This window comes from Mobula birostris, chromosome 24 (assembly GCF_030028105.1).
Source record: "Mobula birostris isolate sMobBir1 chromosome 24, sMobBir1.hap1, whole genome shotgun sequence".
Taxonomy (NCBI): domain Eukaryota; kingdom Metazoa; phylum Chordata; class Chondrichthyes; order Myliobatiformes; family Myliobatidae; genus Mobula; species Mobula birostris.
This window is the reverse complement of record NC_092393.1, coordinates 59841104-59855494: the sequence shown is the minus strand read 5'-3', so window position 1 is coordinate 59855494 and position 14391 is coordinate 59841104. Positions and strand designations below refer to the sequence as shown.

General features: G+C 46.2%; 1 protein-coding gene across 1 annotated transcript in view; it reads left to right on the top strand.

Annotated features, from left to right (window-relative positions):
* LOC140187266 (uncharacterized) overlaps positions 1-14391 on the top strand; it is a 158703-nt gene that overhangs the window by 130945 nt on the left and 13367 nt on the right. The window contains exons 38-43 of the mRNA XM_072242400.1: positions 1185-1356; positions 2574-2700; positions 5449-5523; positions 8193-8372; positions 10147-10388; positions 12468-12613. Coding sequence (XP_072098501.1) covers positions 1185-1356; positions 2574-2700; positions 5449-5523; positions 8193-8372; positions 10147-10388; positions 12468-12613 — 942 coding nt within the window. The remainder of the gene's footprint in view (positions 1-1184; positions 1357-2573; positions 2701-5448; positions 5524-8192; positions 8373-10146; positions 10389-12467; positions 12614-14391) is intronic.

The following is a 14391-nucleotide window of genomic DNA, read 5'->3' as shown; positions in this document are numbered from 1 at the left end:
TGATTCTTAACTTTGTTTGCGGTCTTACCAACATCTGTCTCCACAACCTCTCCACTAACTGTTCTGGCACTCTGGTTCCCTTCCCCTGCAACTGTAGCTTAAACCCCACCGTACAGCGTAAACAAACCCTCCCGTTTGGATAGTCGTCCCCCTCCTGTTCGGGTGCAAACCATCCCTTCTATACAGGTCCCACCTTCTCTGAAGAGAGCCCAATGATTCAAAAATATTATGCCTTCCCTGCTACGCCAACTCCTTAGCCACGTACTAAACTATAATCTTCCTCCTCTGGCCTCACTAGCACATGGTATAGGCAGCAATCCTGAGATCACAACCCTGGAGGTCCTGCCCTTTAACTTGGCACCTAACTCCCTATGCAGAGCCTCGGCACTCGTTCTACCCATGTCATTGGTACCTACATGGACCACGACCTCCAGTTGTTCACCCTCCCACTTAAGAATGCTGAGGACTCGATTTAAGATGTCCTGGACCCTGGCACCTGGGAGGCAACATACCATCCGGGAATCTTGTTCTCGCCCACAGAACCTCCTGTCCATTCCCCTAACTAATGAATCACCTATCATCACAGTGTGCCTGTTCTTCTCCCTTCCCTCCTGAGTCACAGAGGAAGACTGAGTGCCAGAGAACCTATTCTAACCTACTCTAAGATCAATCTAACCCTTCCCTCCTAACATAGATCTCCATTTCAATCTCATCTATGTGCCTATCTAAGAGTTTCTTAAATGTCCCTAATAGTTGCCTCTGTCAATGCCCCTGTACCCACCACTCTCTGGGTAAAAATTAAAAATCTATTTCTGATGTCCCCTCCTATAACTTTCCTCCAATCACCTTACAATTAAGCCCTCTCATATTAGCCATTTCCACCCTGTAAAAAGTCTCCGACTGTCCAGTCCATAAGCACCTCTTATCATCTTGTACACCTCTCATTCTGTTTCGCTGCAAGGAGAAAAGCCCCAGCTCGCTCGACCGGTCCTGGTAAGACGTGCTCTCTAATCCAGGCAGCATCTTGGTAAATCTCCTCAGCACCCCCTCTGAAGCTTCCACACCCTTCCTATAAATGAAGTGACCAGACCTGAACACAATACTCCCAAGTGTGGTCCTTAGTGAAGGATTTATATGCCTGCGTAAAATTGTGGTGTCACTTAAAACTTGACTCTGTTTTGAAGCAGTGAAAGTGGAAAATTCTACCACCTGAAAGAGGTATGTTGGAATGATCCAACTAGAATGTTCCTGCGCTACAAAGGCAAAATCCACGAAGCGGGAGGGTCATTCCAGGAACCGCGTCTACTTGCTCCATTTTATGGTCAAAGGGAAGACCTGAAGGATCTGTTTCAAAAGGTATTCTTTGCACCAGATATCTCAGTTTGTGGCCACCTCTGCCTCTTTTTCTAGGCATCCGTTAGTCTCATGAGATTTGCGCCTTGGAGGGTTTCCAGGGCGCAGGCCTGGGCAAGGTTGTATGGAAGACCAGCAGTTGCCCATGCGGCAAGTCTCCCCTCTCCACGCCACCAATGTTGTCCAAGGGAAGGGCATTAGGACCCATACAACTTGGCACCAGTGTCGTCGCAGAGCAATGTGCGATTAAGTGCCTTGCTCAAGGACACAACACGCTGCTTGAACTAGCGACCTTCAGATCACTAGACGAATGCCTTAACCACTTGACCACGTGCCAACACCTCTGCCTTTACTGCAAGTTAAATGGCCTAGGAAGTTTGGGGGCTCTCTTTATGGGGAGCAATCCTTGCTTCTAACAGTGGGACAGTAACGAGGCGATTAGCGCATCACGTTACAGCGCCGGCTGTAAGATCGGAGTTCGATTCTGGCCGCTGTCTGTAAGGAGTTTGTACGTTCTCCTTGTGACCGTGTGGGTTTCCTCTGGGTGCTCCAGTTCCTCCTCCCCCCCCCCCCCATTCCATAGACATACAGGTTGGTAGGTTAGTTGGACAGTGCGGGCCAAAAGAGCCTGCTACCATGCTGGATATCTAAATAACAACCTCAAGGATGGTTCCTGCTTGGGGAAATTTCTGGCAAAATGCTAAATCTTTTAAATGGCTGTAATCTTGGTGACCTTTGCCTTGTCGTTTGGGTGTGAGGCTAGGTGAGACAGTGAGGAAGAGGAGACTGGTGGTTCTAGCTGAACCAGAACCGGACTTCCTGGTGTATATCTAGTTCACTCCCCGCCACTGCCTGCGAGGAGTTTGTATGTTATCCCGGTGACCATGTGGGTTTCCTCCAGGAGCTCCGCATTCCTGCCACAGCCCAAAGACGTTCAGGTTAGGGATAGTGAGGTGTGGGCCTGCACAGGGGAGCTCAATATCTTGCAAACTGTGGCACGTCAGGAAGTACCACATCCCATTAGTGCTGCACGAAATGTCATTGTCAGCTTTAGTACTTAACCGAGTATTGAACCAACCGTATTCTAACTTGGAGGGAGACGATTTTCTGTATCAATGACTTCTGTAACTTTTGCCTCTGGAAATATCCTGTATGTTCTGTTCTCATGATGCTTCCTGTCAGAGTCCGTATTCAGTGTGATTAATTTGCTTCAATTATAGAGTCTGAATGTAGAGAAAATACCATCTATGCGACACTATGTAGACCTGCTTGTATTGATATGTGGTACGATGTCGTTGCCTGAAAATTCTGTCCTGCAGGATGTGTCTGTGATTTATGCAATTCTAGGTAAGTGATTTTGCAAAACCTAAAGTTTGTTTTACTTTTCTCCCCCGTTAGAGAAAAACTGACAGACTTAAGTTAACTGATTTTCTCTTCTGACCTACCACTTGAGTTAGATATTGTAACAAATTTAACCTTTGTCACCCTGAGTAACTACCCATAATTCAAGCTTGTCCACACTAAATAATGCATTGCAGAGGTCACGCCCTGGATGACATCTGCTGGGCTTTGGCAAAATACTGCAATTGGAATAGGTGTATTTTTGTCACATGTACCGAGACACAGTGACGAGCTTATTGTACAAGTCTGTCCAAGAGTCTGTTTACAGCGGCATAGAAGCTCTCCTTGAGCCTGGTGGTACGGCTTTCACTCCTTAAATGGTTAACTCTCCGCTGAAAGAAAACGTTAAGACAGTTCAAAAGTTCTTTGCTTAAAAGGAAATTACAGGCTGCTGATTGCAGTGAGAGTAATTCAGAAGAGGTATATTTAGAAGTTTGGATCAAGAAAGCCCACCAAAGCCTCTATTCTCTGCGGAGACTTAAGAGAGCTGGACTACCCTCATCTATACTTGCATCCTTCTACAGATCTGCAGTAGAGAACATTCTCACTTGCTGCCTCACTGCATGGTATGGAAAACACCCTGCAGCAGACAGGCAGGCTCCAGAATGGGTAGTCAAAACTGCCCAACACATCACTGGCACCAGACTACCCACCACCAAGGACATCTATTTAGAAGGATGCCAGAAAAAAGGCCAGTAACATCAGGAAGGATCCCACTCGCCCTGCTCGTGGACTGTTTGTCCCACTCCCATCAGGGAGGGAGCTACGTAGCATCCACGCCGGGACCGCCAGACACAGTGCTCAGGGAAAGTAACTGTCTCTAAGGCAGACCAATGCCCCTCCCCTCACACACCAACCTAACCCACCCCAACAGCACTCCTTTATCATTTCCTGTCAGAACCACCTCATATACTGACACTCCCTGTGCCTAGCACCACTTTATGGACATACAATCAGTGTATGTATCCAGGTTATCTTACATTTTTATTGTTAGGTTCTTTATCTTATTGTGTTTGTTTTTGTACTCTGTTGGATCCGGAGTAAGAATTATAAGATCATAGGACATAGGAGCAGAATTCGGCCATTCGGCCCATCGGATTTGCTGCGCCATTCAATCATGGCTGATCCTTTTTCTCCCTCCTCAGCCCCTCTCCCCGTAACCTTTGATGCTGTGGCCAGGCAAGAACCTAGCAATCTCCACCTTAAATACACCCAACGACCTGGCCTCCGCAGCTGCTTGTGGTAACAAATTCCACAAATTCACCACCCTGTGGCTAAAGAGATTCAGATTCAGAATCAGAATCACGTTTATTATCACTGGCATGTGACGTGAAGTTTCTCCGCATCTCTGTTTTAGATGGATGTCCCTCTCTCCTGAGGCTGTGCCCTCTTGTCCCGAATTCTCCCACATGGGAAATGTCCTTCCATGTCTACGCTGTCTAAGCCTTTCAACATTCGACAGGTTTCAATGAGAACTCCCCCCTATCCTTCTGAATTCCAGCGAGTACAGACCCAGAGCCATCAAACATTTCTCGTACGATAACCCTTTCATTCCCGGAATCATCCTTGTGAACCTTCTCTGAATCCTCTCCCATGCCAGCCCCTCTTTTCTTCGATAATTTTGTTTTCCTTTACACTTGCGTACTTGAAATGACTTCAAACAATTTTGAATCTTGATTATTTTACAAGGTCAGGCAACTCTTAGCACAGCTGTCAGCTTACCACAATGGCAGCACCAGAGGCCCAGGTTCAGTTCCTGTCACTGGGAATTTTACATACTCTCCCTGTGACCGGGTGAGTTGCCTCCCACGTTCCAATGCTGTATGGGTTAGGGTTAGTAAATTGTGGGCATTCAGTGTTGGAGCCCAGCACATTTCTCACTGGTTTGATTTGATGCCTTTTCACTGAGCGAGGCCCCCTGTTGTTCGGGGTCGAGTGTGGATGTTGCATCCCAGCTCTCTACGCGGTACACAAGCGGAGCGAGCTGTTGTCTACGCAGCAGGCTTCCCCTCTCCATGCAGCCGGTGAATCCAAAGGCATGGGAGAGGCCGATACAGTTTGGCACCAGTTGTGTCACAGGAGATGCCAGTCAGTGTAGGACTGCCTTAGGGACGCCAGCTCTGAATTTTCCCTGGGGATTTAATGCTGACGCCTTCCCCATGAGATAAGGCAGTGGGAGGTTTGAGATCAGAGTTTTACTCCTCCTAGGTTGAGCTTTCAACCACGGCTGACAAGCCCCACCTACCTGAAGTGACTTGTTTTAAGGCGCCAGTAACCCACCTTTGCCCCTTCTGTTTGTAGAAACAGTTCTGCTGGGCATAATAGCTAAGCCACACGTGAAAGCCAGGAGCCGGACTTGGTTGTTAGAGGCTACTGGAGATGCACTCCATTGGGGACATTTAATTGGTAGTGGGAGATTATCCGCACCTCCTATCCCCTCTGGCCATAACAACCTTAAGTAACCGCATTTCCCTGCTGCATCTTTTGATATACATATGACAAATAAAGCTAATCATTTTTAAAAATTTCATTTATATTCAATATTAAACTGGCCTATGCATCGTGTAATTTACATAAAGGTTACCTCAGTTACGTAGGGGTTCTTTTGTCTCTCCAAATAAAAAGCTATTCTGTTGTGCGTGAGCAGCCTGACCGGCCATTTCATTGTCATTTCTGTTCTTTGTCTGCCTACAGCTGAGAAGTGCTGCAAGTATAACGACTTTGATGACTCAGTCGAACTTATACCCCGCTACTGCCAGACACTGAAAGGCAAGTACTGCATCTTGATTCTACAGGGAGGAAAGTAGATATCAGTATATACATAGTAGAACAGTACAGCAACGTACAGTGCTGTCCCTTCAGCCCACAATGTTGTACTAGCCCTTTAACCTACTCTAAGGTCAATCTAACCCTTCCCTCTCACGTAGGCCTCCATTTTTCTATCATCTGCGTGGCTATCCAAGAGACTATTAAATACCCCTGACGTATCTGCCTCTACCCCTTAAAAAAAACACCCGACACCCCCCTCTCCAATCATAACTCCTTTGTGCATCCATCCCTCCCCACTGTTCTTGCTACTGGCACTTGTCGTTGCAAACAGAACAAATGCCAAACAACCTCCCTCACTACCATTCAGGGCCCCAGACAGTCCTTCCTGTTGAGGTGACACTTCACCTGTGAGCCTGTGGGTGTCATCTACTGTAACCGGTGCTCCCGGTGTGGCCTCCCGTATATCAGTGAGACCCAACATAGATTGGGAGACCGCTTCGCCAAGCACCTACACTCCGTCCACCAGATAAAGTGGTATCTCCTGGTGGCCACCCATTTTAATTCTACTTCCCATTCCCATTCTGACATGTCACTCCTTGGCCTCCTCTACTACCACACACAGTTTGGAGGAGCAACACCTCATACTCCATCTGAGTAGCCTCCAACCTGACGGCATGAACATCGATTTCTCCAACTTCCAGTAATGGCACACACACCCCCGTTCACCATTCCCCATTCCCATTTCCCCTCTCTCACCTTACCTCCTTACCTGCCCATCACCTCCCTCTGGTGCTCCACCCCCTTCCCTTTCCTCCATGGTCCTCTACCCTCTCCTATCAGATTCCCACTGCTCCAGCCCTTTATCTCTTTCAGCAATCGACTTCCCAGCTCCTTACTTCACCCCTCCCCTCCTCCCAGCTTCACCCATCACTTACCACCTTGTTCTTCCTCACCCCCCCCCCCACATTCTTACTCTGACTTCTCATCTGTTTTCCTGTCCCGATGAAGGGTCTCGGCCTGAAATGTCACCTGTTTATTCCTCTCCATAGATGCTGCCTGGCCTGCTGAGTTCCTCCAGCATTTTGTGTGTTTTGCTCTGGATTTCCAGCATCTGCACATTTTCTCATGTTTGTGGTCTCAAAATTATACCTTCTTGTATTAGGCATTTCTGCGCTGTCCACTCTATCTAAGCCTCTGATCATCTTGTACACCGCTATCAAGTCACCTCTCATCCTCCTTCGCCCCAAGAGTAAACCCCTAGATCGCTCAACCTGTCCTCATCGGACATGCCCTCTGATCCAGGCAGCATCCTGGTAAATCTCCTCTGCACCCATAATTAACACCATTTGGCACCCCTTCACCACAGGACAAGAGGACATAGATTTACAGTTAGAGGCGAAAGGTTTAATAAAAACCTGAGGGACAGCTGTTTCTCATGGAGGGTGGCAGATACGTGGAGTGGGATGCCAGTGGAAATGGCTGAGGCAGGTACATTTTAAGAAGTATGTGGATGTGTGCACGGAGGACAGGAGTTTAGCAGGATATGGGCCAAGTACTAGGCAATGAGGTGAGTTGGAATATGCATCTTAGTCAGCAAATGCAAATATAAATGAATAGCAGTAAATAACAAGATTAAAAATCCTTAAAGTGAGATCATTGGTTGTGGGAACATCTCAATGGATGAGTGTAGTTATAGTCAAAGTCATACTTCATTGATCCCGGGGGAAATTGGTTTTCGTTACAGTTGCACCATAAATAATAAATAGTAATATGTAAATTATGCCAGGAAATAAGTCCAGGACCAGCCTATTGGCTCAGGGTGTCTGACCCTCCAAGGGAGGAGTTGTAAAGTTTGATGGCCACAGGCAGGAATGACTTCCTATGACGCTCTGTGTTGCATCTCGGTGGAATGAGTCTCTGGCTGAATGTACTCCTGTGCCCAACCAGTACATTATGTAGTCGATGGGAGACATTGTCCAAGATGGCATGCAACTTAGACAGCATCCTCTTTTCAGACACCACCGTCAGAGAGTCCAGTTCCATCCCCACAACATCACTGGCCTTACGAATGAGTTTGTTGATTCTGTTGGTGTCTGCCACCCTCAGCTTGCTGCCCCAGCACACAACAGCAAACATGATAGCACTGGCCACCACAGACTCGCAGAACATCCTCAGCATCGTCCGGCAGATGTTAAAGGACCTCAGTCTCCTTAGGAAATAGAGACGGCTCTGACCCTTCTTGTAGACAGCCTCAGTGTTCTTTGACCAGTCCAGTTTATTGTCAATTCGTATCCCCAGGCATTTGTAATCCTCCACCGTGTCCACACTGACCCCCTGGATACCCTTTTCGCTTGAGGTCCTGATGGTTGAGGGGTGGTAACTGTTCCTGAACCTGGTGGTGTGAGTCCTGAGGCTCCTGTATCTTCTACCTGATGGCAGCAGCAAGAAAATAGCATGGCCTGGGTGGTGGGGATCTCTGATGATGGATGCTGTCTTCCTACAGTGGGGTTTCATGTAGCTGTGCTCAATGGTTAGGAGGGTTTTACCCATGATATACTGGGCTGTACCCACTACCTTCTGTAGGATTTTCAGTATTTTGCCTTCACTGTCATGTACTTGAGCTAATAACACTGTCCTTTCTGTTAATCTCACCTTGCCTGTGTGCTTAGGAATGATTAAAGAGGAGAGGATATTTCCTGCCAAGGATAATCGCTGGGTCTCCCTGGCCAGCTGCCCTCTCATACCAGATGATAAGCACTTGGAGCGCATATTTAAAGCACATTCTCTGTGTCTGCTGACTGTGCCCGCTGCAGAGAGGAACCGTCAGCCCAACAGGAGCAGCAAGCAAGGTAACACTTCAGCTTTCCGTGTTGAGACCCTGCACATGCGGGACGAGGCGCGTGGGATCAGAGAGGTTTTGTCAGTCGTCACAGGCCAGAGGAAATAAAGCTAAATAAATAGATAGCTAGATGAATGAATAAATGGATGTTGGCTCGACTTGTCACGTGGACTTCGAAACATAGAGTAAAATGGGTCGTTTGTGACAAATCAGATCAGTGAGGAATGTGCTGGGCAGCCTGTAAGTGTCATGTTTCTCGCGCCCACAACTCACTAACCCTAACCTGTACGTCTTTGGGATGTGGGAGGAAACTGAGGCACCCGGAGGAAACCCACACGGTCACCAGGAGAACATACAAACTCCTTGCAGAGAGCAGCGTGAATCAAATCCAAAGTCCTACACCTGCCGCTGTAATAGGGCACTAACCATGCTGCCCCTGTCTGCTCCACAGTATAGACTTCCAGAGGCACTCCTATGGCCCTAAATGATTCCTTTTCATCAGAATGGCTTTCAGCTGGAGTACTGTATACAGTTACAGGCTCCACACAATGGGAAGAATATGTTTGTGTTGGAAAGAGTGCAGAGGAGACTGGTCAGTATATTCAAAGTTCAGAGTAATTTTATTATGAAAGTAGATGTATATGTCACCATATACCACCCTGAGATTCGTTTTCTTGCGGACGTAGTCAGTAAATCCATAATAGAACCAATGGAAGACCGTACCAGCTCGGGCGTTCAACTAGTGTGCAAAAGACAACAAACTGTGTGAAAACAAAAAGAAAGGAATAATAACAATACAGAAATAAATATCGAGAACATGAGATGAAGGTTCCTTGAAAGTGAGCCCATAGGTTGTGGGAACATTTCAGTGATGGGGTGAGTGAAGTTATCCCCTTGGTTCAGGAACCTGATGGTTGAGGGGTGATAACTGTTCCTGAACCTGGTGGTGTGGGACCTGATGATTGAGGGGTGATAACTGTTCCTGAACCTGGGGGTGTGAGTCCTGAGACTCCTGTACCACCTTCCTGAAGGCGGCAGCGAGAAGAGAGCATGACCTGCGTGGTGGGGGTTCCTGACGATGGATGCTGCTTGTCATTGAATCGTACACATGTATGCCACCAAATGAAACATCGTTTCTCGGGGACTAAGGTGGACAAAACAGTACATATAACTCAAACACATAACACATAAAGTAATAAATTAACAAATAATAAAAATGTATTCCAGAAGATTGACGTTTAGCGTAAGGTGCATTGGCAACACCAAGTTACAGAGTAAACAGTATAGCACTACTGGCATTTCATACGTGGTGAGACCTGGGTGCTGCAGGGAGTTCCGTCGTCTCACGGCCTGGGGAAAGAACAGTCCTTGTCCTAATGCCATGGTACTTCCTGTTTGATGATGGGGTGGGTCAAAGAGATTGTAGGACGGATGCGAGGCATCAGTGTCTTCAGTTGTAATGCTAAGTTATATAGGATCAAAAGTCTTGAGCCATGCCCCAATCTATACAGCACTGACCATTTGAGGGGATATATTGGCTCTCATTCCTGATGGACTGGAATGGGGGAATTGAAGGAAGCCAGAGCTCCCATTTATGATGTTCATTATCTGTGTAAGAATCCTCAATTAATAATCTGCTTGTACTTGTTGTCTGGGTCATGTAAGAAATGGACACTTGGTCAGGATAACTGAAAGCAGTTGAAACCTGAGCCTACTTCAGAGAGAGTTGCAAGAAAATATTTTGGAACTTCCGCGTATAATCGGTAACCATTTCCTTTCACCAGAGATCCGATTTAATGAGGAAGATCGCAACTTGTTTTTTGAAATCTGCGGTGTGCAGCGACTTTCCAATTGCATCACTGTAGAAGCCCAGACCGAGGATTTCAGACCTTGTCCTCGTGTCCAAAACTTTGTCCGTTCTCTCACTCCATTCATCCAGAGATGGTTTTATCACCGCACCGACTTGTATGAAGAACTACAAGGCAATAATATTGTTGCAACTCTCAAATCCATGGCTTTCTACCAGGTAAGTATTCCGTTATGAAGACATCAGTAAAGTACTTGACCCTGGGGTCCCTTTAAATTGGGGAGGGATTCCTCCCAGCACACGCTCTGTACTTTTTGAAATGAATTTTGGACGTCCTTTCTGTCTCTTCTGACAGAAGTATCGGACATTTTGTACATTGGAACTAGAATTGGTTTATTATTGTCACCTGTACCGATATACAGTAAAAAGCATGTCTTGCCTACTGTTCATGCAGATCCAATCATTACGCAGTGCACTGAGCCGTCTGTCTCTGTCTGTTACGCCGCTGGTGTTTAGGGCAGCAATGAAGGTCCTTATCTCTGGTGGTGTTCAGGACTTCCTTCGTCCTGTCAGTAGCTCCCTCTCGGTTTTCACTGCTGTCAGTCGGGCAAGTCCCGGGTGGAGACTCAGGAATACCGTTGCACTCAGACGTAGAGGGATTCTACATTGCTGTTTCTCTAACAGTTTTGTTTTCCCAGACAGGGCTGTTAGCCCTGAGCTGAACCCCCGAACCTGGAGAACTGGTGGGCTACTCTTACTCTGACCTCTACCCTTTGACTTGTTCGGCATGGGTGACCCTACCAAAAGCCAAAGCCTCCAGCCCTGACCCCAGCCAGCATCGCTCTCTGGGTCACTGAGGCATGCCAGCCTCCAAATCGTGGCAAGGTTGTGGTCCTCTTGGAGACTGAGGGAAAGTGTGACAGCTACAGAGAAAGTGCAGTGCAGATAAACAATAGGATGCAGAGTCATAATGAGGTGGACTGTGAGATCAAGAATCCATTTAGAAACTGTTCAGTAGTCTTATAACAGCGGGGCAGAATCTGTCCTTGAGCCTGGTGGTCCATGTATGTCAGCTATTTGTATGTTTTATACTGGAAACTGATGTCCTAGCAGCTTACTACCAGTATTGGCTATTCTTTGAAACGTGCAATAGAATGCTATGCATCAGCCTGAAAAAGCAGAGAGGCTTTTGGTATAAAGTGCCTTGGATCATTGTGTGCAGTTGCAGTTGCCCTTTCACAGGAAGGTGTGGAGGCTTTGGAAAGAATGAAGGAAAAGGTTTACCAGGTTGCTGCCTAGATTAGAGGGTTTGAACTATAAGGGGAAGTTGAAGTTTAATTGTCATTCAGCCATATATGAGTACTCATGAATACAGCCAAACGAAACAGCATTACTCCAGGGCCAAGGTACAAAACACAGTACCAACAGTCAGACACAGCGCAAAGCACATATAAGACAGCAGTAAAACACTGTCACACAGAAAAATATATAGTCCAAGTCCCTGACTCCATGAATGTTGCAGCAGTTTGCAGTCCAAACATAATATAGCTTGTCTTCTGCCGAGTGAGTACTGGAGAGTAGCTCCGATGCCTTTCTCCTGGGAGGGCTGCAAACAGGTGACACCGCAGTTTGAGGCCTAGTTCTCACTACAACTGAAATGTTAGACAAACTTGGGTTGTTTAAGAGTTCAAGAGCTGCGAGGTAACATTGCAGCTCTGTAAAGCCCTGTTTCCACCACACTTGGAGTATAGTGCTCGGTTCTGGTCCTGGTAGAAACTGAGATTCTATTTGTCATCTGACATAAACAGGATCTCGATTTCCAATTATACTCAATTGTACTTGATTGGAGTTGTCCACCAGGTCCAATATGGGTAGCTGATTCAGGATTGGGTTCAAGAGTCACAAATACTCCGGTCAGACCACACTTGGAGTAATGTGCTCGGTTCTGGACACCTCATTATAGGAAGAATGTGGAAGTTTTAGAGAGGTGCAGATGAGATTTACCAAGATACTGCCTGGACTAGAGAGCGTGTCTTATGAGGACAAGTTGAGCGAGCTCGGGCTTTTCTCTCTGGCTCGGAGGAGGATGAGAGGTGACTCGACAGAGGTGATAAGAGGCATAGATTGAGTGGGCAGCCAGATACTTTCCAGGGTGTAAATCGCTAATATGAGGACCCCAGGTTAAGAACCCCTGATCTAACAGACGTGAGGAGTTCTTTCACCCATGACTGTGTATTTGTGAAATGTGGAGATGGGTTGCATATTAATCCTGATATTTGTGCCTGATTACTACTTCAGGTTGGTAAGCTGTATCTCTATTATCAACTGACCTTGCCTGATGCTGACTCTGTGTTTGAGAAAGAGGATATTGTTTGTCACCTGAAGAGTAAGAAGACCTTTTATATTCAGAAAGATCACATCACTTCGCATATCGATATCTGCAGGTAAACAATCTTCTCCATTTAAATAAAAAAAATACAAAACATTTCAGATGAAAATAATACCCTGAAATCTATAACTATTCCTTCATAAAATGTGGTTTAAAAGAAAAAGCATCTTTTTGTGGTTCCAGTCACAGCAATGGCTTATCGCGAAAGACCACAGCTCGGTGAAGTTGCAGCTGAAGTCACTCCAGCTTAGGAACACAGTGTGCCGAGCACACTTGTGTATTTCCATGGAGCAATGATCAATCCTCTACCCTTTGACCTGTTTGGCATGGGTGACCCTACCAAAAGCCAAAGCCTCAAGCCCTGGCTCCAGCCAGCATCGCTCTCCAGGGTACAGAGCAGATTCATCAGGATGCTGCCTGGTTTAGAAAGTATGCATTCTGATCAGTGATTAAGGGAGCTAGGGCATTACTCTTTGGAGAGAAGGAGGATGAGAGGAGACATGATAGAAGTGTACAAGATAATAAGAGGAATAGATAGAGTGGTTAGCCAGCGCCTCTTCCCCAGGGCACCACTGCTCAATACAAGAGGACATGGCTTTAAGGTAAGGGGTGGGAAGTTCAAGGGGGATATTAGAGGAAGGTTTTTTACTCAGAGAGTGATTGGTGCATGGAATGCACTGCCTGAGTCAGTGGTGGAGGCAGATACACTAGTGAAGTTTAAGAGACTACTAGACAGGTATATGGAGGAATGTAAGGTGGTGGGGTTATATGGGAGGCAGGGTTCGAGGGTCAGCACAACATTGTGGGCCGAAGGGCCTGTACTGTGCTGTACTATTCTATCTACCTATCCTTTTTCACTTACTCAGCCCAGAATCCTCCATTTTTCTTACATCCATGTGCAAATCTAGGGTCTTTTAAATGTCCCTAATGTATCTGCCTCTATCCCCAACCCCACATACTATTCTCTGTGGTGGTAGAAACCTACCTCTGACATCCTTTCTTCCACTCACTGTAAATGGATGCCCTTTGGTATTTGCCATTGCTATAATCTTAAACACCTCACATCCTCCGTCACTCCGAAGGAAAAAAGCCCTTGCTTGCTCAGCCTGTAAGATAACATCCTGGTACTATAAAGCTCTGCACTCTTTCTAAAGCTTCCACATCCTTCCTGTAAGAACTGAACACAGTGAAGTCTATCCAGAGTTTTAGAGAGGTGCAAAAATACCTTGCAGCTCTTGAACTCCCATTTCCCAACCAATGAAGGCCTTCACACCATACTCTTCCTTAACCACCATATCAACTGGCACAGCAACTTCGAGGAATCCGTGGGCTTGGGCCCCAAGATGATAGGCAGACTCCATGGAAGGGAGGCTTGTTTCTGTGATGTTCTGAGGTGTATCTACAATTCTTATATGACTTGAAATCAGTACAGTGCAAAAATATTAAGCATTACTATAAATTACAAAATAATTAGACCATAAGACATATGAGTAGAATTGGGCCATATCTCCCCATAAGCTTTGACACCCTAACTAATCAAAAACCTATCAACTTTGTTGGATCTCTGTTTATTTTCTGATCATTGGGGTTCTTCCAGGAGTCAGGAACAGCGAGCAGTCTTAATTCCAAGATTTCAGTTTATTTTGGAGTACAAGCAAACATACAAATATTAAGCAAACAAAATAAATAAAAAGCTGAGCATCGATGCAAAGACAAAGGAATAAAGAAGTCAAGATGCCAAGATGGTTGTGAAAAACCCCCTCACTTTTATAGATAAGAAATTCCTTAGATAGGAATAAACTAGTTAATAGACTACATATTAAAACAAATACA